The 27,627-nt window shown below is 33.8% G+C and overlaps 4 protein-coding genes and 1 pseudogene across 5 annotated transcripts; 2 read left to right on the forward strand and 3 right to left on the reverse strand.

The window, feature by feature from the left end:
- Positions 1–1,942: 1,942 nt before the first annotated feature.
- LOC118038741 (cytochrome P450 78A5-like) lies at positions 1,943–3,623 on the reverse strand (annotated as a pseudogene).
- A 338-nt stretch (positions 3,624–3,961) lies between these two features.
- On the reverse strand, positions 3,962–8,416 carry LOC118038918 (uncharacterized). Of its 2 annotated transcripts, none has more exons than XM_035045428.2 (5): positions 8,216–8,416; positions 5,808–6,061; positions 4,799–5,010; positions 4,447–4,714; positions 3,962–4,352 (listed from the first exon to the last, which is right to left on the reverse strand). In XM_035045428.2, the coding sequence occupies exons 2-5, from the start codon at positions 6,057–6,059 to the stop codon at positions 4,062–4,064; spliced, it is 1,023 nt and encodes a 340-aa protein (XP_034901319.1). In that variant the 5' UTR covers positions 6,060–6,061; positions 8,216–8,416; the 3' UTR covers positions 3,962–4,061. The 2 variants fall into 2 exon arrangements, with proteins under 2 accessions (XP_034901319.1, XP_073264985.1); XM_073408884.1 differs by lacking the exon at positions 8,216–8,416 and adding an exon at positions 6,186–8,077.
- A 2,232-nt stretch (positions 8,417–10,648) lies between these two features.
- LOC118038740 (uncharacterized) lies at positions 10,649–13,149 on the forward strand. The gene is made up of 3 exons (XM_035045153.1): positions 10,649–11,062; positions 11,154–12,429; positions 12,881–13,149. Exons 1-3 carry the CDS (start codon positions 10,649–10,651, stop codon positions 13,147–13,149), a joined length of 1,959 nt encoding a protein of 652 aa, XP_034901044.1.
- Positions 13,150–14,021: 872 nt separating this feature from the next.
- Positions 14,022–18,176, forward strand: LOC118038917 (cytochrome c1-2, heme protein, mitochondrial). The gene is made up of 8 exons (XM_035045427.2): positions 14,022–14,177; positions 15,231–15,308; positions 15,583–15,803; positions 16,418–16,697; positions 16,779–16,850; positions 17,441–17,557; positions 17,665–17,730; positions 17,811–18,176. The coding sequence occupies exons 2-8, from the start codon at positions 15,249–15,251 to the stop codon at positions 17,925–17,927; spliced, it is 933 nt and encodes a 310-aa protein (XP_034901318.1). The 5' UTR covers positions 14,022–14,177; positions 15,231–15,248; the 3' UTR covers positions 17,928–18,176.
- Positions 18,177–21,281: 3,105 nt separating this feature from the next.
- LOC118038915 (CEN-like protein 2) lies at positions 21,282–22,907 on the reverse strand. The gene is made up of 4 exons (XM_035045426.2): positions 22,442–22,907; positions 22,285–22,346; positions 21,965–22,005; positions 21,282–21,887 (listed from the first exon to the last, which is right to left on the reverse strand). Exons 1-4 carry the CDS (start codon positions 22,643–22,645, stop codon positions 21,670–21,672), a joined length of 525 nt encoding a protein of 174 aa, XP_034901317.1. The 5' UTR covers positions 22,646–22,907; the 3' UTR covers positions 21,282–21,669.
- Between the last annotated feature and the right edge of the window lie 4,720 nt (positions 22,908–27,627).

The following is a 27,627-nucleotide window of genomic DNA, read 5'->3' on the forward strand; positions in this document are numbered from 1 at the left end:
ATGATATAATGTCTAAATTAGAATATTTTTTATGAATGAATAATAATTACACACAGAAACTAGTCATCGAAAGGTTAAATTAAACCACTTATAACTTTTTTAATATTTGAAAGACCATGACAAGTTACTAAACATTGTATTTGATCTTTAGATTAATAAAAGTCAATTAATTATTATATTGATAATAAATTAAAGGGATAATTATAAAAACCTTGTTATAGTTTGATTCAAATTTTATTTTCCCTCTATACTTTTATAAATTACATTTTACATCCTAAATACAGAAAATACAAATAAAATGCATTGTTGATGAAATAAACTATTATTGAACATATAAACTACAAGATGGAAAATATAATTTATGAAAGTATAGAGGGAAAATGAAATTTGAATCAAACTATAGGAGGGTTTTTGTAATTATTTATGAATTAATTTTTTTAATGGTCTGAGAGATTTTTCTCTGGTGGTTTGTGTAGATTTTTATTAGAGGTTGAATATTTGGATAGTTTATGATTTGTGATAACTCGGCCTTAAAGTAAATATTCAAATCCAAAAGAAACATTTAATCTTTAGGTAATCTTCACATAAATTCTAAATAACTCTAGATCTATCTAACGAGATTCTTATGACTCCTAAAAAAAATTTAAATTTATTATTTTCATTGTGTGTATATTTTCCACGAAACACAACACAATAATATAATTCTCAGTAACAATAATTTATTTCTTTTAGCTTAAACAATCTCCGAGTGATTTAGAAGAATTCATTTTTTGTCCTAATTTGTAATTAGAATGAAGAAATTAAATTAATTTTTTACATCAAAAGGTCAGCATCATAACAGGTTGTTATACACATTTTAACACACTATTAGCATATTAGCCTGCACTTCACAGCAGGTCAATAATATTTTTTTAAAATATAAAAAAATATGAAGAGTATATATAATATATTAAGTGCCTTGTGTCTGGAGGCAACCCAACTCTATAGGGTTATGCCAACAGCATGACCTTACACTAATGAGTCTAGCAAGGCAGCATGACCTAACACTATTATATAATGCTAGGCAGCAGGGCCAACACAAATGGATTCTAATGGGGGTAGAATCCAATGCTATTAGGTAATTGAGTCTTGTTGGGCAACATGGTTCAACGCTCTTGGGTTCTGGTAGCAACAGGACCCAACTCTATTGGGTTCTAGTGGCAAAAAAATCCAATGTTAAGAGAAACAAATTTCAACCAACCCAACCTCAAGTGAAAAAAAATTATCATCATCGAACTTTGAAACAATATAAAAAAAATTATGTTAATTTATTTTCTCTTTACCGTATGAAAACAAAATTAAATAAGAAAAAAATATATAATTAGACATATCTCAGTCTAGCTGCGAGCCAGACCCAACAACTGTTATAAGCGATTTGAGTCTCGCTAACAGCCAGACTTAATAGTTGGGTCTGGCTTCTAAGCCACACCTAACAACTTTTAGCATAGAAAAAAAAAAGACAACGTCCCCAACAATATTTTTTAACTAAAAAACAGCAAAGATAACGCTTTCATGATAGTACAGTGTCGTCTACAGTACAAACATTCTATATTTATAATATGATCCACAATACAATGAATTTATATTCATAATAAATATACAATATTTTTCCCACACTTTTTTAAATTATTTGAAAATGAAAAATAATGGGATTACACAGTTCTTATCTCCCACATTAATATACCCTTTGACTAGTGGAAACATGTGGTAAGTTGTGAAACCATTGCCAGCAGATAAATTGTTTCCTGCATTCTGGTATCCTAGCCCCACCACAAGCCCTATTCCAAAGTTCATATCCAAACACGAATTGTTGCTGTCCAGTATAGTTGTCACCTTTTTTGTTGTGAGGATCCTGCAGGAGCTTCTTGAACTACACCCGCTTTTATTAAGAAATCCTCTAATGCTATCTCCCTCCCAATGTTTGATGGCCCTGAGGAGGTTCATGATCAGCATCAATGGTGCTGGAAATTTGTTGTTGTGGTTCTTCCTTTTGTATCCCAAACCATACCTCATCGACGGTTTTCTTGCAAAGTGGTGGTTTATTACTCCACTAGGATCATTTGCAGGCTTAACATCAGAAATTCAGAATTATCATCAGAATTCCACAATTTAGCAAGGAATTCATCCATGTTCATAGAGCCAAAGCTCTTCCCTCTCTTGAGCTGAATTTCATCGAGGGTAGGTGACAAGATCCGAGATTGTTGTCCACTGAATGGGGTGTCCTTCAATGTCTGGTACTCTTGGTCCTGTGGTTGTGATGCTGGGGATTCTTTCATCGAGGTTTAGATTTTAAGCCTGACCTGTGCTTGAATATCAGGGTGTAAAACCATTCGCAAGAATCCATTCCAGGAGGATTGCCACTGTATCAGTACCCCTGAAGATCATTTTCCGAGGAAGACAAACCATGAAAGGATAGTCAAATTAGTCATTAATTACATATAATTAGTTTAATTGGAAAGAAAAATATTAAAAAAAAGGTTAATATAGAAAATAAGAATAACAAAATCTACCCATAAAACAGCAATCATGTCTGAGCACTGAGCTTGTTCTCTTTTTGCAAGTCAAGCAACACATCAACAAAGTCACTAGAACTCTCATCACTCTTAATGATGTCTTCGTTTTTGTCACTCTCAACCCTCTTCATCTATGATTTTCTCCACGAAAACATTCACTTTTGCAGCCAAGTTTCTACACCTTTCCCTAATTCCTTGCAAATCTAGCCAACCCAGAATAGGAAAAATGGTCACTCGAATTGAAAATCCCTAACAATTCATGCCCTTCACTCACTAAACCCTCAAGCTCACACACATCGACTTTGCTCTCATCACCAGACTCATAACTCCTCCCAAACACTCTCATCATCACATTGTTTAGTGACCCAAAATGCAACACCTTCCTAATCTCAAGTACCTCACCGTTTCTCTCCGCTAGACTCTTTATCTCACTCACCATTTTAAGACCTATATCTCTTATGAACTCACCCAAAGCTGCAATTCTCTTATTAGGAGTAAACAAATGAGTCGCTGATATTCCCCTCAAATTCTTCCAGCAATCACCAAAATGAGCAAACCCCCTTGTTTATGAAACAAAAGCTCATAAGTTGATTCTTTGATAAGCGAAAGCTGAACTGTTCAGGATTTCTTTTTCTGTTTCAGGATGACTGGAGATAATGAAACGAGTGAGCCCTACAGAGAATACCTTCAAGGGTTTCGCTTTCAGCAACTCAGAGGTCCTGGCAAGCACCCTATGAATCAAAGAACCTGTGAAAGCTAAGACCGTGCGAAGAACAGGCAACCTGAAGAGCCGGGAATGGTTGTTCTAGTTTTGGATAAATCCCGAGCAAGACCACCTGGAGCTAACCAAAACGAGAATATGAAAACGAAGAGAACAATGCCAGGAATGAGCTCCAAACTAGGACATGTTGAAGGACCTAAGTGAAAAATCTCAAAATTAAATATTTGAGAAGACATTGTAATTTGCTGATGAGCAATTTTGGAGAAATGGTGATGAGAGGAGGTTGAGAATGAGCATACATGGTAGAGAATGGTGGGATTATATATAGGTGGTTTTAGAGAACTAGCCATGGCCAGCAATGCTTTGTGTTAGACCCTATACTTAATTATTATAGTGAGGTATATATTTTTTATTGTTATTTTTAGTGCCAAAAAAAAGGTTTTTCGTAATAGATTTCTCTTTCCAAAAGCATGATTAGTCAAATAAATATTTCTAAAAATACTCATAATTTAAATGGAAAATAATGGAGTCAACAAAATTAAGAAAATGTGGTCTGTCCACCATAAAAAATTATTGGACAGACCCTGTGCGTATTTTTTTTTAATAAATGCCAATTTTATTATTAAAACTTAAATATATTGTTGAGGACAAGAAAGTATACACTTACATATATAAAGGGTGAAATATCTAATTTTAATGCATAGTTTTATTATATAAAATACAGATTGATAACAGAGAGTTTTTCAAACCAGTACAAAATAGACGTGGCCTTTATGATAAGAAAGGGCTTAACCAAGTAAAAGTGCCCTAAAGATTGCTTCACATAGCTCAGTTTTGAACAACATCAAATGTCCAGCATCAGGAACCTCATGATAATGAATCCATGGAAGCTTCTCAGCAATGTATCGATTTATTTGAAATGGAATGATTCTATCTTCATAGCCTTGCCAGAGATGAACTGAACCCTCGTTATTAGGGAAAGGATTACTTATATCCATGATATCGAATTCCCATTTGGCATAACCAGCTAGTATGTCTCGATGCAGTGATTCATGGACACCTTGTTGACGAACCTTTTCCTGTATGCAGAAACACAGCAGTCTTAGACCATTGCTAAAAAGTTTTAGTAGTTTGTTTGGCAATGAACAAATGCTGCATAACAAAAACAACTACCTGACCAACGTTTGGAGTTTCTGACAGCTTCTTAATGATTTCCATATCTGGGGGGCTAAAAAGGTTCATGTTTCCAGCCATAATTGATAACGATGGGAACCATTTCTGAGTCATCCACCAGTAGAATAGCCAGGGGGTGTGATGGGCAACTTGAAATGTCCTTTGATCAGCTGTGCAAAGCGTTTGGAAACCCTCTCTTGAAATATTAGCAGGGAGAGAAGGCCACCAGTAGTGCACAAATGGAACTACCAAGGAAGCTCCAGACAACCTGAGTAAGGAAAATATTAGAGAACTCCAAAGTAACTTCCAAATTTCAGCACAGAAAACAAGTTTAGCAGTTCAAATATCGTGCCTGTGTGGTATATATTTAAGACAACCATATACAGGATAGGCCCCCATTGACAATCCAATTACATAAAATTTAGACCCAATCTGTAATTGGTCTGCTAGTTCTTGAATATCATACGCTTCACTCTTTACTGAGCGTGATGGATATGGATCACTCTCTCCGTAACCAGCTCTATCGAAGAAAAGGAAATATATGCTCAGCTCCTCTATAGTTTCCTGAAATCAAAGCACGTTGATGAATTAATCTGATTTACCATAAACTTTTAAATACCATTACATATGTAAGAGAAGGACACACACACCCTGAAAGACATGGTGCAGACAAGAAAAGCATCGGACAACTGATACATCTCAAAGCAGTGTTAAAGCAAGTGAAGGTCAAAGGGACATTCAATAAACAAACCTATTGACTGAGAGATTATTTTAAAAATACGTTTTGTCAACAAAACCCTGAGTTTTTCATTTCTTTTGTATCTTGAAATGGTTTAACCAATAGGGGACTTATTTGCATAGAACATCTATGTTTGGAAATGTATGGATCTAGGGTGAAGACAATATGAATCCCAGCTTGATCTCTCCTCTCCCACCCAGCCAACCTCCAATCTAATCGAATGAGCAACAGAGATGCCACGGGAGTAATGCTTTCCTTGGAATTGCTTCATATAATACAAAATAAATATACTTGAATCATAAAGCGTTAATTGCTGAGGTAAGATCACAAGAAATAATTCTAAAAAATGGTAGTTGCTGAATATCTCTGATCATTGAACTTGTACTAAAGGTTAAATTGTTAATGGTGTTTCGTTTTGCCTTATTGAAGGAAACTTTTACCAACGAGTTCCTGTTGTTAATCTGAAAAGTTATGTTATCATCAATAGACATTTGTTTATTGAAAGAGGGGTCAATACTTAATGAATGCAGTAAAGTAAAAGTGCAAAGAAAGAGGATTCAATTATATTCTCATGACAAGTTGCAATAATGAATGCAGGGAAATGAGTGAATTCAGCTTTTACCTGTGACACGGGTAAACTCAGATCTTTAGAGGAATCAAAGCCATGGATGACAATGATTTTGTGCTTAGCTTCTTCTTTAGGAACTCCCATTTCCCTGTAGGCCAAGTGCCTCCCATCACTGAGTTTTACCCTGGGTGAAGTGATAGGAGGACCGCCTGGAGACCCACATATCTTAGGAGGGGGAGGCTTTATTGTCTGGTAAGCCCAGCTTAGAAGACCTGCTGCCAATGCCACTGCTATTGCTGCAAACATTGCTGGAAATTGGGAAGGGTGCATGGGTTATCATGTTAGCAAAACATTTATTTGAAAATTAGATAAAATATAGGAGTTTAACAACTATGGAAAATCCATATTGGAATCTCTGTAGAGAATTCATACGTTCAAGATGTAGAAAATGCAGAATAGGTTCTCCTTGTAATTAGAGGGGCTTTATAAAGTTGAGGCATTTGTGAAGATGTCTTGTATTTGATTAAGAAGATACTGATAATGATCTTTTCCTGTGTCAGGTTCAAGTCAAAAGAGAAAGCCTAGCTCTGTTGACCAAATGCCTATGCCACCATGACAGAGCCCACAGCCAAACTTTTCATCCAGTACAACGATCTTAAGATGACAACTTTGGGATTTGGGGTTGAGAAATAAAAGATATAAGAGTTTCCAATCATTTGTTTAAGGTAACAGTGTGTTGATGCATACAATCTACTCAATATCTTAAATAGTCCATGTTATTTTCTTATGCTATATCTTTACCTGCTTTGTGAATCTCAGCAAATAAGGAAAAGCCACGAAGAACAGGAAAAGCTAAAGGAAAAGCACTCTGTCCTATCTTTGATCCTATTGCAGTAAGTTTCATGTTAGAATTTGTGGTCCTCCATGAAAATCCCTAATCCTAACTGAACTTGGAAATGGAATCCTTACAAGATACAATCCCAGTTCCCCTGATTAAATTAGAAATAAAATCTAAATGCAATATCCAGAAGCTCATCTCCTAATTTAAACTAGTAATATATCCTAAATAGATACAACCTTTACATTTCCTAATCTAGATCAGAATAGGAAAACTATCCTGATTACTCTAAATCAATCAATCAATCACTGCCTCTGGTCCGAGATCTTCATATCCTTTGAGTTACAGTGCAGTTATGTGATCAATGAACCTCTATGACTGACCAACCTCAATCCTATCAAGCAAGTATTTGTGCTCGTCAACAGTCAGAAATCTCCAGAATTCTTCTTCAGGGATAAAAATGTTTGACTACACCAAAGCCAAAAAATGCACAACCGTTCTTCCCCGCATGAACATCAGCAATCTTTCAGTTCTCCCCCAGGAAAGATTTCTTTCTTCAGTCAGAACCTTTCTCTCAATCACTAGGTCATGTGACTGACAGTTTTCCGCTCAACCACCTCTTTCCCAATTGGCAGACATAGACAGCCCCTTGGGCAGTTTGATAATTTTTTAGAGTCAACAGTATCTAATAGCTATAAGAATAAGTTATGTGGTCTTACTAAAAGAGTTTGAAAGTTATGAACAATCATATTCATGCAGATAGCCTAGCATACAAGTTTATGAACTGGTGGGACAGAACTAAGCTCAAGTGGAGGCCCGGTCACGCCAGACCAACAACTTGGCAATAAAAGAACATAACTTTTGATCCGACTGTTGGATGATTCTAAAAGCCCAATTCTATGGTGGGGTCTGCTAGCTTGCACGAGCCCCCTTCATAAGATCCCCAAATTAGGTACCGAAGATGATGTGTGGGCAAGTTTGTTTTAGGATTCTGATTTTATTACCTTGTAAAAGTCACAGTTTCTGACCTATCTAGGGAGTTGTAATTCTCTTAGAGAGGCAGACAAGATATCAAAATTATTTTTCGAAAATAAAACTATGAATTTAGGATTCTTTGTGTGCAACACTATTCAGCCATTAACTCTGTCTTTCTTGCATATTGTCTTCTTATTGATGCTTCCGTCTGCATTAGTATGTGAGCAGGAGACATAGCACATCATGCTTTCAACACAGCCCTTGCTCATCTTTTTCTCTATTGCATATTCTAATTTCTGCTAAACTTCTATAAATATCAACAAAATGTGCAGATATGTGGACAAAGCAATTGAATTCTACAAGAGATGAACATAAACCTAAACTTCTTTGCTTTAGATCAAGATGAATCATCATTCCTTTAAATTCATATAAAATGTAATTTCCGCCACCACAAAGTTAAGACAGAATTTCCAAGATTTTCCTTTTTTAACACCTTAATTTGCTAAAAAAGGAAAAAATAATACACTTCATGCAATTCAAACAAAATTCCAATATGATATCAGAACTAAAACAATAACAAAAACCCATTAAAAAGAGCTAAAAGATTAAATCTTTACCTTATCAGAGTATAAAAAGATTAAATCTTTACCTGGAGAGAGTGAAAAGGAAGAGGATTTAGCTTTGTTTCTTCGAGTGTGAGCTCTAGCTGATGCAGCTGATATCTTCTAGCCAGATTCAACGCCTACCATTCTACTTTAAAACAGCTAGTCTTCTACTCACAGCCGTTCAGACTTCAGACAATCATTCAAGTGAACTGAAAAGGACCCCCTGAGAATATTGTCCACGCAGCCACGTAGGTGGTGGTGATCGGTGACATCTACTGATATTTTATAGCAAGAAACAAAAAATACTATCAGATCAAGAAACGTGCTTATTTTCGAACAGTAGTGTACTAGCCATACCAAAAAAACAAACAGGGCAAAAAACCACATTTTTTTCTTCAAAATTATTGTACTTTCACTAAGATCATGCCTTTCATGTTACTTTATTACCCATCTGTATCAAAGTTGTTAATTCTGTTCCATTTCAATTGAAATGCCCGAAACATCTCGTACCAGTTAAAAAAACAAAACAAAATAGAATAAGTTTCGCCTTGCTTAAAATCTCGGTCTGATCCGGAATTTCCGGTAAAATTTCGGCCGGAACGTTCCGGTTGAAATCCATGTGTTCCGTTTCGAGTTAAAGCCACCGAGTCAAAGTCAAAGACTCAAAATTAAACCCGGTTCATTTTCATTAACTGCATAGTCCACTTACAAGGCTACACCCATGTTCTTTTTCTCTGAAGTCTAAAGTAAAGTTTGCTAAACCAAATCCCTAATTTCTCTTCCTCCTCGCAGACTCAAGTTCCTGACCAAAACAATTACAATCGACATCTTTCTTTCAGTTTCACAAACTCCCCCTCCAATCTTTCATCTTCTCCAGTTCTCTGTTGTTGTCATGCTCTTCCATGCGGCAATAAGCCAATAATTGCACTGCTGCTGACTTCCCGATCGAAGCAGCTCAATCAACAAAAAAAAGAAGAAGCCCCCCTGTAACCTGGCAAAGAATTATCAAAGAGGTTGATAATTCTCAAGTCTCAACCTCCCTGTAAAGAGGATTATCATACAGAACCAGAAGACTCATCAAACCTCGCTGGCCATCCGCTCCCTTCTCAAATAATTATGCCTGTAGAGCTAAAGTGCGATCCTTTTTCTCTCAAACATTGATCTCTTTCTAGGCATGACATTCCAGTGAACTCTTACCTTAGTAGTAGTCTATTTATCATTTTTGGTCTTTTTGTTTTTTCTTTCATTGTCTCCATGTTAATGTCAGAATTCCCCTCATTTCCCAAATGACATTGGTATCCGCCTTTCTGTTATTTTTGGAGTTTTGCTGTAAATATTCAGCTCTGGTGGTTCTTTCTTGAGCTCGCGGAGATGACAACAAAAGCTCAATGGCTGGACTGTGGAGTTTTGCTGTAAATAATCTGGACTGTGGAGTTTTGCTATAAATAATCAGCTCTGTTTTTAGTGAGTGGACTGTGGAGTTTTTTTAAGTGATTAGAGCAGAGGGAAAATCAGGACTGCGGGTTTCCCTTTATTGGATTCTTCCCTGTGAAGGAGAGGAGGGGTTTTTTGGCATCAATGTCAGCGGATCAATCTGATACAAAGATTTGATTTGAGAGAAACTTCAAGTTCAAATTGGAAATGGAAAACGCATGAACTTAGTTCTGTTAACTTACATTGCTGGAATGTTAATACCAAATTTTGTATTTAATTTGGTCTTTCTTTGTATCTAATTTAATTCTGAAATGGAAAACGCATGTAATCTTTTTCTTTATATATAATCTTACTGTTGGGTTTGTAAGTTGTAACTTTGTATTGTATTTATCATTTTATTACTTCATCGGGCTTGGCTAGCTAGTTTGAACTTTGAAGCTTTATCTGAAATTGAATCCTAGTTTGATATTTGATCTATATTCTGTGCACAAGCTAGGTTTAATTAACTATTTATTAATTGTTAGGTTGTTAGGTTGCTAGGTTTGGTAGTTAATAATATAAGTAACTTGACCATGACCAGATTAATTATAAGAAATGATACATAATTACTATATGAAACTGAATGTATATATATGTTTACTGCTATGTTGTATTAATTTCTAAGTAATTATTATATGTATATGTGTAAAATATAAGTAATTTTATCATAACCATATTATATAGTTTTTTGAGAATTATTATATGTGTATATATGTGTGTGTGTGTGTGTGTGTGTGTGTGTGTGTGACACCAAATGTACCCAACCATAATTAATTATAAGGAAGGAGACATAATTATTAAATGAAACTGAATGTATCAAATAATAAATTTAAAGTGTGAAGCCAACAAATAATATTTGTAAATCAACATGGTATCTTGAGAAATGTCATTCTTTTCATTTTAAGTTATTGTTATTATTACCATCATTTTACTTTAAAAATCACATTGATGTAAATTGTAATAGTTGAAATTAATTGTGTTTTTTTTTTTCCAGATCAAATTACATGGCTGAAAACTCATCAAGTGGTGGTTCTTCTATGCCTTCAGCTCCAGCAAGATCAGATGATCCAGCATGGGCTCATGGGCAAGTGGTTGTTGGTGCAAAGAACTCAAGTATATGTGTTCATTATAGTAAAAGGATCAATGGTGGTGGTATTACTCGTTTGAAGTATCACTTTGCTGGTATTAAGGGCCAAGTTGAAGCTTGTAAAAAGGTCCCTCCAGATGTGAAATGGAAAATGAAGCAATTGATAGAGGACTTGACAATGGAGAAAGAGAAAAGAAAGAGACTTAGAATTGATATTGGAAATTCTCAATCACTTTCCAATGATGAAGTCGAAGAGGGTGATAGTGCAAATCCTACTTTAAGTGATATCGGTTCACAAGCAAATAAGAGATTGGCAATACAAGGCACAACTGTAAATAAAAAAAAAGATGACTTCATTCGTTCCACGAAATACCCCAAATTCACAACCTAGCATTAAAAGTGCAATGGCTTCTAAAGAAAAGGAACATAATGCAAGGAAGGCCATAACAAGATGGTGGTATGATGTTAATGTACCATTTAATGGTGCTAAATCATACTATTATCAACCAATGATAGACGTCATAGCATCAATGGGACCTGGTTTTAAAGGACCATCATATCATGATTTAAGGGAACCACTTTTAAAAGGTGTAGTTCATGATGTCCATGAATATCTCTTTGAAATCAAGGCTGATTGGAAACTTTATGGATGCTCCATTATGGCAAATGGGTGGTCAAATAGAAGGAATGTACCAATTGTGAATTTTCTTGCTTATTCTCCAAGAGGTACCATATTCTTGAAGTCAGTTGACACTTCAGGTCTTCGAAAAGATAAAGAGACATTACTTAAAATGTTTGATGAAGTTGTCAAAGAAGTGGGGCAAAAGAATATTGTCCAATTTGTTAGTGATAATGAGTTTGCATTCAAGGCTGTTGGGAAGGCGTTACAACAAAGGTATGGCACTTTCTTTTGGTCTCCTTGTGCTGCCCATTTTATTGATTTGATGTTAGAAAATATTTCTGATCCAAGATATTTTCCGATGATTGATGAAACCATTAAGAAAGCAAGAAACATAATCAAATTTATATATAATCATGCATGGGTTTTAGCTTTGATGAGGAAAGACTTTACTAATGGAAATGATCTATGTCGTCCTAGCATTACAAGGTTTGCTACCTATTTTTTAAGCATCCAATGTTTGCTTAAGTTTAAGAAAGAGCTTCGACAAATGTTTACTTGCATGAAATGGGTAGAATCAAGTCATGGTAAAAGTAAAGTTGGAAAGGAAATAACTGCCATAATTTTACAAGATAAATACTTTTGGCCTCGATGTGAACATATAGTCAAAGTTAGTGAGCCTTTAGTGCAAGTTCTTCGGTTAGCAGATAGTGAAGAAAAACCAGCAATGGGTTATTTATATGAGGCAATGGATAAAGAAAAAGAAGCCATCAAGACAAGGTTGAAAAATAGAGTATCTCAATATGGACCATATATTCGGGTAGTTGATGCTAGATGGGATAAGCAACTTCATAATCCATTACATGCAGCAGGTTGTTTTCTTAATCCTGGAATCTATTTTAGGCCTTCTTTTTCAAAACAAAAGGAGGTTACTCGAGGTTTGCTTAGCACAATTACTAGATTGGTCCCTGAATGTGACACTCAAGATGTAATTAGTGGCCAACTTGAGGAGTATAAGAAAGCAACTGGTGATTTTGGCATGCCCCTAGCTATTCGTCAAAGAGAAAAGTTAAATCCAGGTAATAACATTATGTTTTTTTAAATATAATATTGTTTTATATTTATAGTATCTAATTTATTAAATTTTTTTCTTATCTAGTTGCATGGTGGGAGCAATTTGGCAATGATACTCAAGAACTTCAAAAGTTTGCAATTCGAATTCTTAGTCAATGCTGTAGTGCAACTGGGTGTGAAAGAAATTAGAGCATATTTGAATTCATTCATTCTAAAAGGCGCAATAGGCTAAAGCACAAAAGATTGAGTGATCTAGTATTTGTTCGTTATAATTTGCGGATTCAACAGAGGTAAAATATTGATATTATCATATTAATAATAATATTGAAAATGATTATTATTATTTTTATTAACAATGATATTAATTTTTTAAAACTAAATTTATCACTAATATATATGTGGTTTATATTCATGTTGTTTTTTGTATGAATTTGAGTAAAACAAGGGATGTTTTAGATCCCATTAGCCTCGATAACATTGACCTATTGAATGAATGGATTTGTGAAGAACCTAGCCTTCTTAATGGAGATGATATAAGTTGGGAGACTATAGAAGCACCTTTGTCTACTTTGACTTTAGAGGATGAAGAGACATGTTTTGATGAAGAGAATATTGAGCTTGATGGAAATGATCAACTATTGGAATGTCTAGTTGATGACTTGCCCTACATACCACCACAAGATCAAGATCCTTATTTTTATGTTAATGATGGAGATGATGTTTGATTTATGTTTATTTTGTGTTAAAACATTTTACTTTCATAATATTTTGGTATTTTATTCTAAGTTGAATTATTTTAAGACTTTAAATTAAAGTTATATTTAATCTTGACTATTTAGGAAATATTTTAAATTTTAAAATTATGTTGTTTGACATTGTGTTTGTATTTTGTCATGCATAATTTATCTTAAATTTGAATTATATTTGTTGAATATATATATATGAACAGTACAACCCCGAAATAGCACGCCGAAATGGTCCGAAATCGGAATATTTCGTTCCAATTGAAAAAACGAAACGCCTGCCGAAATGAAATTGACAACCTTGGTCTGTATTCCCCTAACTTTTATTTTTCAAAATACTTATTAAATTATTTTTTATTTGCAAAAACATCAAATCTATGTTTGTCACCAAGCGACTAACCTCCTTAACAAATATTTATTAAATTGAGATTTTTAAATATATTTTTATAGTTTTAATATAGAGATTTTAAAAATAAAAAAATTATAAAGTTATTATTTTGATATAATTTTAATTGAAAAACATTCTCCATTACATTATCAAATACATACTTTTTGATGTACAATATGTTAAAAGAATTTCTAATCAGCCATGTATCTTAATCTATAATTATTTCTATAATTTTATATCTTAATAATTACGAATTTACAAACATGACCTCGGGCCTACTGGATAGGGGCACAATAGAGCCCAATACACGAGCTTCTAGCCTAGAGCCCATAGCAACAGAGGTGGTAAGAAGACTCAGTCCATAAAATCACATTACACAAAGCCCAAATTGTACAAGCCCATTGAAGGGGATCGAAAAGATTTGTCTTCAAATATTAAATTTTTGAAAGCCCAAAAGGCCGAAGGAAAGGGTGCGAAATAGTGTGTAGATTAATTTTTTGGTGTTGGCGTCTCTCCTCTTTTTCATCATCATCACAAAAAAACAAGTCAGTTGTGGATTAAGCTATTTCTGCTCCTCCATTGTGGATCTGCTTATACTTTTCAGACCATCTCTACTCTTCATGTAAGTTTATCTTTTCATTTCAAAGCTTCTTAGATCTGCCAGTGACACCAGTTTTTTTTTTTTTTAGGAAATGCTTGTGTTCTTGTATGGGGTCAAGGTTGTATTAGGTGATGAAATACAGTTGTTTGTATTTTTTCTGTGAAAATAAAAAATGGGTTTTGTGAATTTTGAGGTTGTTATTGGTTGGTTTTGTTTGAATGTCGTTAATGTTGTTGTTGGAGGGTTAGGTCTTGAGTTCTAGTGTTTTGTCTGATTTGGAGGAAAAAGAAAGGATTTGATTTTTATGAATGTTTGTAATTGGAAGGTTTTAAAAGATTCAATTTTTTTTTCTGATTTAGAGAAAAAGGATACAATTTTTAGTTTGGGAAGCTTGCTCTAGCAATCGTGTGGATTAGTTTAGGCCTCCTTGTTTATTGGTGTCTCTCAAAATTGGATTCTAGGTTCTTCATGTTTTGTGCTTGTGCAAACATGTCTCATATTTAATTGGGTTTTTTGTTGCAAAATTGTCCAGTTTCGAGACATGTAAGTTCTTTAGTGTTGGAAAATTTGTTCTGAATGATATGTGGAGAAAGCTATGATTTGCCATTTTTAAGAAATCATCGTTGTTAAAAGACAAGGATTTATTGGCCTGTGATTTTCAAGAATGGAACTTGAACTATTGTTTCAAGGCCGTGTCAGGGTTCTCTACTCTCATCTTTCTTTGTAATATAATTCAGTTCTGAATTAATCTTTATATCTGTAGCAAGTGAGCTCTTTTTTTTCCTGTGATTCTGCTGAAAAACCACATAGAGCTGTCATAAAAAAAAATCATTCAGCGCATGCTAGCTGTTTTGTGTGTTTATGGTGGTATCGGAGTTTTTTTAAAAAAAATCTAATGTGCTGAGGATACCAAGGGTTTAGTTTAGCAGCTTACAATTTAAAGGTAATAAATTCTGGTGTGGAAAGTTAGAGACATGTAATCAGAATCTTTTGCTTCTAAAGTGAACATTTGACTCTTGCATCTATGTCTTTTTGTATGTGTTTGTAATTCTATTTCTTTTTTCTTCTTTTTAGTGAATTTAATTAACAAAAATGGCTGGAGGAGGGGTGATCCACCAGCTTCTGAGGAGAAAACTTCAGTCACGCTCTGGGGTAAGAATTTCCTTTCCTTATTGAATTTGATGGTCCACTATTGGTTTATGTGTTGTTTAGTCAACTTGTGGTCTCTTTTGAATGCATGCTCATGCTCTGGATTTCCACTCTAATGTGCATATATAGATGGAAATTTTCCTGGGACAAATTCATCTGTCTTCTACTTTTCTATCTAAAATAGGAAGAGGCATTGTTTGGACTTTGGAATGCATGTTCATTTTATGCATCTAGGTATTACAATATCAGTTGCTAAGTAGCTGGCACAATTTTGCAGGTCCCTCCAGTCTTATCTTCCTTTACTTCAAAGAAATTTCATGATGATGCTGGATCTGTGGGTATGAAATCCCTAAGAGCATTTGCATTACTCGGAGCTGGACTTTCAGGGTTTCTGAGTTTTGCATCAGTAGCATCTGCCGATGAGGCTGAGCATGGGTTAGAGTGTCCAAGCTATCCTTGGCCTCACAATGGGATTCTCAGCTCATATGACCATGCTTCGTGAGTATATTTCTCCATCCTTTCTGTAGAAGACGTGCTTAAGCCCTCAGTTTTACTCAACCTTGAAAGAGCTTAATCATTATTACATCAGTGAAGTTATGTAAACTTGTGTCCAAGCTATCCCCGGTCTAAGGGATTCTGAGTTCATATGCCATGCTTCCTGAGTATTATTTTTCACATATAAGCGCACATTTTAACTTGACTTGGAAGAAGCTTAATGGTTGTTATATCAGTTATGTTATGTACTTAAGGCTTTCCCGTGACCTCAAGCTATAATGTTTAGTGTATTCATTTTGCACATGAACCATATTGCTGGTCCCTATTGGTTTGGTGGATATTTTTTTTGGGTAGCATATGTAAGTGTGTTTTCATAAATTTGCAGCAGTAAAATATCCTGCTTTCAAAAAAATTTATTGTCTTATAGTAGAAGGAAAAAATGTGAAAACTTTGTTTTTCTTATGCAATTTATGTTTTCTTCCTCTGGTGGTGGCTGTGTTTGCATAAAAAAATTACCCGGATAACTTTAGGACATTGTCATATGCTTGGTTAAGTTATTGTTTACAAATAAAATGCAGTCTCCGGTGCTGTTAATGAGATGAATCTTTCCTGAGCAGGATTCGTCGTGGTCACCAGGTTTACCAGCAAGTATGTGCATCTTGCCACTCCATGTCCTTGATTTCATACCGTGATTTGGTGGGTGTTGCATATACAGAAGAGGAGACCAAGGCTATGGCGGCAGAAATTGAGGTGGTTGATGGACCTAATGATGAGGGTGAGATGTTTACACGTCCGGGTAAACTTAGTGACCGTTTTCCTCAGCCATATTCAAATGAACAAGCAGCTAGATTTGCTAATGGAGGAGCATATCCTCCAGATTTAAGTCTTATTACAAAAGTACTACCTACCTTCTTTTTGAAAAAAATTTGGAAGTTGTTATGATCTATTGCAGAAATATCTTACACTTTGTTCTTTCAGGCTCGTCACAATGGTCAAAACTATGTGTTTTCTCTCTTAACTGGTTATCGTGATCCTCCTGCTGGTGTTTCGGTAATTTCTGCTCAAGTTTCTTTTACAGCACAATTTTTTACATAGAACATATTGTTGTTCTTTATATAGCTTGAAGGAAAGTATGAACCACAATTTTATATAAGATACATAGAAGTTTGGCTGATAAATTAGTGAACAGATGCTTTGCTGACTGACAACTCTGGTATAGAAAAAAAAAAAAAAAACTTGCCAACTTTGTTCAAGAAAAAACTTTGTTACAATGCATGATGCATTTTGTGCTTCTCTTCACTTGTGCAAGTCAGTTTTGATTTGTGCAGAAGTCCCTTTTCTTTGCCGGAAAGGGGATATTCATAGGTGTCTGCAAAGTTCGCTACCATGTATTATTCTTCTTTTTTAAATTTCTCAGTTAAGATCGGGTGAAATGCTTGTAAATCCATCTTCCTCTTCAAAAGGAAGAGTTTTTTTTTTGCTCCTCTTGTTCTTGACATCATGGACCATGTTCCTTTACCACACATGTCTGTCTTCGTATGCTTAATCAAGAAGTTTATATTTCCATGTTTGAATTTACTAGTATCTTGTTTTCATTCCTCATCTAACCTCAAATATATATTTTCAAAATGGCACTGTAGATCCGAGAGGGTCTGCACTACAATCCTTACTTTCCCGGGGGAGCTATTGCCATGCCTCAAATGCTCATTGACGGTGCTGTTGAGTATGAAGATGGTACCCCTGCAACAGAAGCTCAGGTTGGTTTCTTAATTATTTTTGTCGCCAGGTTTTCAGGAGAGGCATTAACTGCAAGACTGGAATGTACTTTCTATCAGGTAATCTCATGTTATTTATTGTGTTTCAGATGGGAAAAGATGTTGTGTCGTTTCTGTCATGGGCTGCAGAACCAGAAATGGAAGAGAGGAAACTGGTAACGTAGCATAAAAACATGTTTTCAGCACCTTATATCCTCAAGAATTTACTGTACATGACATGCACTCTCTGATGCAGATGGGTTTCAAGTGGATATTCGTACTCTCCTTGGCGTTGCTTCAAGCTGGTTATTACCGGCGTTTGAAGTGGTCGGTTCTCAAGTCTCGCAGGCTGGTCCTTGATGTTGTCAATTAGCTTCTATCCGGCTTCTCTCGTTCTTATCTCTGGGAGGACGTGGATTGGCAATAATTCCTTTGTAAGAAAACTAGGTTTCTTTTTTTTGGCTATGATCGGTTGTTCTATCACTATGGTGATGGAGTGACCCAAAGAGTCTGAAATTGAGGTAGAAAAATAAGCTCCTCCATACTTGTAATGGTGCGACTGGTACATGAATTTTTGTTAAATTTCTTTCTGGGTGATGGATATATCCTCATGCTTGGTTCACTCTCTTCAAGCTCTTTAAAGAATCCTTGATATTTGGGTGCTGAAAAGCACAAAATCAACTGTTTACAAACTCTGGCCCTGAGGATTGCCGCCCCAAGTGTAAAAACCCTAGATAAATTAGGAGCAGACCTGGCTCTGATGCAGCCAATACTATTACTAACTGGCTGAGAGCCTTTAGAAAGATGGATATTTACTATTAATATTTGACAGGAGTCATCTTGCTATCGTACTTAAAGTTAGAGGGGAGTTCTGACATTTTCTTGCAAGGAAGTAGGAATTTGAACATGTGATCTCTTTACAGGTGCAATATGTACGATGTCATTAACTTGGAGGACTAGCTATAATTTTATAGCATTTACTAGATAGCTTCCCTGTGCTTTGCTGTAGGGCCGGGCTGAGTTAAATTTTAAGTGCTATAAGTGTATATATATATATATATATATATATATATTAACGAATACATTATAGAAAGAGAACTGACAAAAAAAAAAAAAACCATTGTCAATCTCCAATAATTAAAATAATGAAAATTAATAAAAAATAATAATTTTTTTTTATCACAGCTGGGTAAAGAAATTAAAAAGTAAATCAAGATTATGAATTTAATGATGAAATTTTAAAAAAAAACTTGATAAAAAGAATTAAAAATCAAAATATTTAGGACCAAAATCTTAAATATCATCATGTATTCAATCGAGATGCAAAATTGAAAACTCATACAAAATTCAAAACAAAAATAAAAATTAAGTGACTGAGAATCAAATTTAAAAAAAAACGAAAAACTCAATCAAAATATATTATTTAATGTTTAACTCGATGAGTTAACTCGTGATCCTTAGATCAGATCGGATTTCAAAAATAATTGGAACAAAAGGCGAAAAATATTTGAAAAAAGTCCTCTGGTAATAAAATCTTACAAGCTGGGCCCCAGTGGTAAAAGCAGAGGTCGAGAGATGAGAGGTTCCGCCTCGTTTAGCCCGTAAGCTAAACTCTACAGGGCGGTACGTACCTTAATCCAAGGGGTATGTACAAAACCAGATTCTTAGCAAAGCTGATTTTCTACTTGAAATTCAATGTCTGTCTGTAGGCGTGCTTTCTGTGCTAGACTAGGAAACCGTCAATGACAGCTTACAATAATCGTACTACCTGGCCCTTCATTCTCAGCCACAAGACAGCAGGCAGCGTTTCAAAAGAAGACCAGAACCTTAAAAGACCCTCCTGGCGGTTGCCGTCGTTTAACCGTGAGTTTCATTTTTTAAAAACATTTTTGATACAGAACAACAACCACCTCCACCGTTAAAGTTTGTTCGGAAACGTGATTATAGTTGTCTTTTACAACATGTAGATGTGGCCTATTCTAAACAGTCCAATGAGAATCTATCCTGGTTAGATGAGGATTTACCTCGAATAGACCATATGGATGGTCCATCGTATGCTTTTATGAATGAGTTGGGCAATATGAGCATGTTTGGAAGAACCGCATTCCCATCAATTTTTAAATTTTTTTTTTATTAAAATTAAGTGTGGTTTTTACTTTTTGAATCGTTTTGATGTGCTGATATCAAAAATAATTTTTAAAAAATAAAAAAATATTATTGGCATGCATTTCGGCATGAAAATTTATTTGAAAAGAAACTGCTACCACACTGTCAAACACACTCTAAATCCAAAAAAGAGACTACTTGATTACTTTAGAACAATATAGTGGCAATAAGATTTTTTATTCGATTGTTGGATTGAGTTTAAATTTATAATGCAGATATATCTCTTAAGATACATTAAAATTATATTTAAATTGTTTGCAACTTGACTCAATAAAAACCTACTTGAAAAAGAATTAAAGTTATACACAATAATCACTATCATTCTAAGCTTAAAAAGTGATATAAAAAGTAGTATAAAATTACAACAAACTTAATTAATCCTTCAAAGAGTTTGTAATTTCAATCCATAACTTAGTATGGAAAATCACTCAACCACACAAAAATAATAAGGATGTTAATTTCTTTATTAAAAATAAAAATTTCTCAAAAACATCTCTACAAAAAGTGTTTATACTATAAAGAATCCTAAGTCAGACATGATATTTATAGTAAGTATAGACAAACCTAATAAATAATAATAATTCAATGAATCCAAATTTAAATAAAAGCTCTAATAATAAACAAAAGATAAATAAAATAATAGCCGAACTAATTTAAATAAGAATAAAGCTTCTTTTATAATTTGTTAATAGAATCAAAACTCAATAGGATTCAAACTCATGATTCTTTTTCTTTTTAATGAATTAAAAAGTATTTTATATATAAATGTCTACTTTCCAATAAAACTAGAATCATATTAAAATTTATTTTGTATATCTTGTTATTATTCAAAACAATAAATTTTTTTGTCAAAACTAGCATATTTGAATTTTTTTATTTCACTTGTTTTCTAATATATGAATGTCCATCTCCAATCTTTCTTGAATATGATTTAAAATAATCAAGATTTATATTTTATTATTTAATAACTTCTTGAAGTTAATCTTAATTCATTCACTTCGAAAAATTTTATTGAAAATCCCTTTAAACCTTTTAACTTTAAATCCTGTAACTAAATCTAAATCTCTAAAGATTAGGCCCTAAACGTCTTATTCAAGCCAGTTTTATTATTTTTCTAGATTTTATATTTAATTTTGAATTTTATGTTATTTTGTTATCTTAATATTTTGATTTATTAGCTTATATATGAATGATGGTTTCTGATATATTTAAGAAGTCATAAACCTTTTTCAAGGAAACATGTTTCCTTACACTTTTATTTGAGAACAAAAACTACAAGTTTAGAGTACTGTCATTGTTTGTACTTCTTCTTGTTAATTAATTATTTCTTTTCTTGCTATTAATTATCCACATGTTCGCGCGTCTGCCCGCAGATCATATCATCGTCTCTACGAACGATTGCCTGAATCCTTGTGAAACCAGCCAGTAGTATTGGACCCAACATAGCCGGCCAGTCTACTTCTTGTTGCCAACAGTGAATCGATGGAAGGATAGCTCGCATTGTTTAGTATCGACCGATTATGTCTGGAACAAAATTGACAAGATCACGAGATTTTTGAGACACAGTTGACAATAAAGTCATGTGTTCAGGACTAAACTGAGGTTTTCCTCTGTACTATTATTACAAGTAGCAGGCAGCTAAGAATACAAAAGAGGGAGAGGGGGTCTCACTCTTACACTAACCAAACAGACAGGCAGCATTGACAACTGATAGCTAGGTCCTTTGTTAGGATATTATCTGATCCAGCCAAAGGGATTGCGATATTCTGGATGTAATGTATACTATTCATCCATAAACACTAATAATCTTATTTAATTTTTTTCGGGGTTATTTTCTTTCTCCTGCATCGAGTTCAAATACAGTGCAGGAGCAGTTGACAGTACAGTAGAAGGGGCATGATGCTGGCAGTGGTCAATTATTCATTCTGATTTCTGGTATTATCCTCTCCTCAACGTTTCCTCGCAGCTGTTTCCCTTTGAGCATTGAAGAAGACAGCTGCTACAGGCAGGTCGAGCTCATTTTCTTCAGCGAATTTCCTGGTGTTGAATTTGTCCCTTGAAGGTGGAGTGGTCACTGTTTGCCTTCCTTTCTGCTTGAAAAGAAGGAAAACAAACCTGTGGATCCCTATGTTAGGCCTCGGCATCTCATAGCTCACCACCTCCCTTCCTGCAGGTAGTCATGATTAAAAGGAAAAGAAAACCCTCAAAAATCATTACTTCTTAGATCAGGGTGAAGAATCATACCAAATGTGGCATCTGTTGTGCCTGGGATGTCAGTTACTATCCTGTAATGATATTGGTCAAATCAAGGTAAAGCAATGAGGATGTGATTTTAACTGTACTTTTTCTTACTATTTTTATTACTCAACATGATTACACCTTTTCTACTTGAGTTGTGTGAGAAATCTGGAAATGATAGAGGCAGCTTTTTTAACTATTTTTGGGTTGTTACTTGGAATTCAATTAATAATTGTTTCAATTATCATTCATGGAAATAATTCCTTGCTAGCTTGAGTTCTACACATATAGGAGGAGAGATTATTTAGAGAAATTGATATATATACCAGTGTAGGTGCTCCCTGAGGTATGGATCACTAGGACCAGGAACATCAGGGTCTGTCATGACCTGCAGCCATCAAGGTTATACAGTGAGAACACTATCAAAGAAGAAGGAAAAGGAGCTCTTGGGCATGGAAGAAAAAATACAAACATGTATCATACCAGGGTGAAAAAGGATCTCATATCACCTCCATGAACCTCAACTTTAGGTTTTTGAGTTACTGCAGATGGGAATAGCTCATGGCCATTAAAAACCTGCTTCCTGCTGGACTGATAGGTCACTGTCATTTTCACATTTGCAGTGAAATGATCGATAACATCTCCAATCACTCTCCCAACCACAAGAGGCTCTGACATCTTTGCCATGATATCTATAAATATTTGTATACTATGGAAGACTGGATGTTACAAAGAGACAAGGAGAGCTAGAGTACACAAAAAGGGAGTGATGGAGGGAGTGGATAAGCTAACGATATTGCTATGTTCCCTTCTCTTTTGGAAGAACTCGTGCTGGGAATTGGGGATGGAAGCCTGATATTTATAGTGCTGAGATGTATCCTTCAAGCCACTTGAGATCCATGGAAGCTCATGAGCCTCGGGGAAGGTGGGGTCACAGAAAATAAAACAACATCAAGAGATTATTAAAGTCAGATTAAGCTCATTGTACATTAAAAATTCGTTTGAACCACTGTTCAAACTACATTTCGTATGAAAAAACACCAAAAAAGGATGCTTTTTGATGCAAAACACAGTTTTCATCGTCTGGAAACGTATTTTTTTTATGCTGGCCTGTGTATTCAAGCAATTTTAGTAATTTCTTGAAGCGTTAATCTCAAAATTAAATTCAATAAATCATAGAAAAGGATATATTTCATCCAGTCCCTTCGAGCTGATATACAAGTACTGAGCTATCATATAATGTGTGGTAGAACATTGCTGGCAACAAATTTGATACCTCATACCGTGATAGGTAACTGTGGGCATACTTCATTAATTAATTTACTGCAGTACTGTGTGTGGGTCTGAAATATGGAAGTAATAATTCTCACACATTGGAGGTAGGTTAAGAGGGGGGAGGGGGAGATCACATCATGCAGGGCTAGGTTATGGATTCTCTCTCACACCCATTATTTGTAGCTTATTATTGTACATTCCAGATGGTTGGAACTCGGATCTTACGGAAAATGTCAATATCAAATATAAATATTCTATATTATTGATCTGCGCTGCAGCTCAGATTTTTTTTTTTTAATCTAAACAAAATTGTCTCAGTATTGCTAATGTATATGATGCATATTAATATATATATAGACACACACATATATTTTTATGAAATATTAGATAATATTTTTTAAAAAAATACTAGGAGGGACTGTGACATATTAAATGAATATCTAGGTTAGCTTATTAAATTTATAATTCTAATTATAAGAACGTGATAATTCTATAAAAAATAAGTTAAGATAAAAGTATGAAAGTTAGTTTCTATTCAAATTACTTGAGTCAGCTCGAGTTTACCTATCGAACTCGTAACCCGAGTCATGAAATCAGAATAATCTCATAGAAAAAAAAATAAAAAAAAATAATATACCAATTTTCAACTAACTCAATGTTAAAGGGTGAAATAAAAAAATAACTCAAGTCAATATAACCTAACCTGTTAAACTCGTGACCTGATCATGAGAGTGAGATAACTTTATAAAAAAACAAATAGAAAAATTTGTGAAACTCCATAAATTTTCAACAAACTAAATGTTGAAGGTTGAAATTGAGGAAAAAAATCATGAGATCGAAATAACTTTACAAAAAAATTGAAAAATATTATGAAGCTCAATTCCCAACAACTTAATATTGAAAGATGATATTGAAAAAAAAAACTGAAAAAAAAAATAAAGATTGAGTTGTTGGATAGGTAAAATTGAAAAAAATCAATTGAGAAGGTATAAAAACAATGAATCCAATTAACTTACCAAACATGTGACTTAGATCATGAGATCAAAATAATTTAATTGAAAGCAAAAAAAATTACGAGGCCCAATATGAAAAAAAAAATCAATTATAAAAGGACTTAAATACTGAACAAATTCAACTGAGGTCAACCCGACAAATCCATAAACTATATTACGAGATTCAAATAATCATATAGAAGCAAAATGAAAAAAATTATGAAACTCGATTTTCAATAAACTAATATAAAATGAAAAAATTAAAAAAAAATCAATTAAAAAATAACTTTTTTTTCAAGTCAACTCTTATTAATATGCTAAAATTTACAATCCGAGTTATAAAATCATGATAAATTCATAAAAAAACAAAAAAAAAACTATGAAAGTTCTATTTTTAACCGATTTAATGTTAAAAGTTAAAATAAAAAAAAAACTAAATTTATAGAACTGATATATAACTTAATATAAAAAAATTAAAAAGTACAATTTTTCATTAAATATAATAGTAAATGATGAAATTAAAAAAAAAAAATTTAAGATATCAAAGAGTTAAATTAATAAATATATTATTATGAATAGTGTGTGTGTGTATGTATCAAATCAAGGTACCTAACATGCTCTCGTGAGTCCCTCTTCATAGCACTGTTTTTTACTTTTACTTTTACTCTTGAGATTTTAAGGCCTATCTTTTTTCTAAAATCACACTAAATTTATAAAACATAGAAGGAGAATAATAGATAACTATGCATGCAAATGTTTTATAAATTTATAAAACATTTGCATGCATAGTTATCTATTATTTCCTTCTACATTGAAATTCTCAATTTTACTCTCGATTTTGCAAATATTTTATAAATTTAGTGTGATTATAGAAAAAAGACAGGCCTTGAAATCTCAAGACTAAAAGTAAAAGTAAAAAACAGTGCTATGAAGAGGGACTCACGAGAGCATGTTAGGTACCTGATTTGATACATACATATATATATATATATATATATATATTTTTTTTTTTCATACAGTAAATTTTCTATTCACCATTTGAGCTCTCTATATATAAACTTTACTAAATAATTTTATTTTTTTGGAAATCCTTTGTAATTATAATAATCAATATCCTTTTAAATTCCCACCCATAATCCAATCTCAAACCTGAGCTAGAATGAATTCTTCTAAATTTGAAAAGAAAAGTAAGATTTACTTCCCCATCATGATGCATTGTTGTCATCAATTACCCCGCCGTTGGCTGCATAAATTTTTCTGCACGGACTGGTAGAATTTATTACCTTACCTATTAGTTCTACCTGTTCTTAACCATTCCTCAATCTTGCTGCCTTTTGTTTTATTTATTTGATTGTTATATTTTATGTTTTAATAATAAAAAAATTCACTTTGAAATTATTCTAGAAATAATCTATATTATATTCATGTTCTATCTCTTCAATTATGTTATCTTTTCTATCCTAAAATACTATCTAAACGCAACCTTGATGAACCATGCACTCGTCTCGTCTCTTTGATGAGCCAAAAACCAATAAGAAATTTATAATATTCTTCCAAATTAACAGCTTTCACCATGTGATTATTATATTTCTTTGTGCATGGTAGAGCTGAAGTAGCTGTCTTTCTTGGTTTTTTAAAAACAGTTTTAAGCAGATCCTGCGGAGACATTCTCGAGCTAGGAACTGCTCGATCATGGCCTTTTACATTAAAGGAAAATTCTTGAGATGGGTGTTGCTAGAACCTTTCCAGAATCTGCCATCATCACTTGTGAAGTTACCCTATTTGGACAAGTTCTGGAGAATTTAGGGCATAAAGGAACTCCACCATGAGCCGGTAAACAAAGACTGCTAGTGCTTTGGGGTCATTTCATGTAAAGAGATTCATAGCTAGGGTCCCGTTGTTTTTCTAAACATGGTAGCAATGAAGCTGGATTGCCACAAATGGAAGCTCAAGCATTCATCTTTTTCCTTGATATTCCGCACTGGGTTTCACATTGTTCAAAAGCTTTTAGAATCATGGGTTCTTATGAGGTCGAAAAGTGGATGCTTTGTAGTCAATCATACACATTGTTATGCTACTCCACTATTTGGTATCAAAGAAGGAAAAGAAAAAAAAACATTTAACAGATGAGAGCAAACAAATCAATATCGATCATGCTCTAGCTAACCCACAGAGATTAGCAGCTAGATTACTACAGTTGGAGTAACCTTTCTATCATGGATCTTGTATTCAAGTTGTATCGATTTTATATATGGTTTATGAATTTCTTGATTTTTAGGCACCATCCAAATTCGAGATTTCTTCCAAAACAAGGAAGTAATTAAGCTCAATTTCAGCTCTTAATTGCGAAGAGATGATATATGACCTAACACAACTGTTATCAAACAGTGGAGGTATCGACTGTATATATATATACATATATATAAGATCAGAATTGATTAAAAAATATGACAGGCTAAGGCTAGCTATATATTACTGATAATCTATTTTGTGGAACCTCAGTGAGGTTCGTGGAAGTCCTCTCCGAGGACATTTGTGGAGCTGTGACTCTCAGGTTTTGTAGGCTGCATTATTCCTCCTGCTGCTATGGTTTTCCCTTGAATGAACCAAAAAAAATAAGTTTCATGGGCTAATCTATTCAAGTGGTCGAATTTTCTTAGCAGTAAAAGTGATAGATTTAAATAGTTCTTACGTTGTGTTCTTGTCAGTTAATATCCTTCCAAATATATATATATATATATATATATATTGCAAATCCAGGATATTATCAATAAACCGAGGGGAGGGAAAACCAAGAATCAACAATTTAATGAAGAAAAAACTGGAGTTGAGTTGAATCATCAAGATCAGATATAATTAAAAAAAAAAAAAAGAAGAAGCTAGAATAATGATTACGTACAAAGCTTAAATTATAATCGATGCTATTTTGTACATATATAAGCATGTATGTTAATTATTGATGACAAAGAGAGGAAACAAAACACCTTGATGAACATGGATTTCGAGAGAGAAAGAAAGGTTTTAATTACTTTAAATGTTATATCATCAATTTGATTGATTTCCTGACATAATCATGAACAAGAACACCATCTTTGCAGGATGATGGATACCTAATTTGGAGAAAGCAAAATATCTCATAAGATTTATGTAGACAGAAAGACGTCTCGAGTTCAAGTTATCAATTCGTATGCCGAATGATCATCTCGATCCATGGAAACCTGAAACCAAAAAGGCCTATAAGTGCGAGGTTGAAAGTTCTTTTCTTCCCTTTTTTCTCATGGCTGTCAGACTTGATTTGAGATGACCCCCAGAAGCAGCTGTATATTGGATAGACTTGAATTACTTATTTTTATCCAAACAATTCTTTGAGAACTTGGAGGTGTCTAGTGGTACGACGAGAGT

Source organism: Populus alba, chromosome 4 (genome assembly GCF_005239225.2).
Source record: "Populus alba chromosome 4, ASM523922v2, whole genome shotgun sequence".
In the NCBI taxonomy this organism is placed as follows: domain Eukaryota; kingdom Viridiplantae; phylum Streptophyta; class Magnoliopsida; order Malpighiales; family Salicaceae; genus Populus; species Populus alba.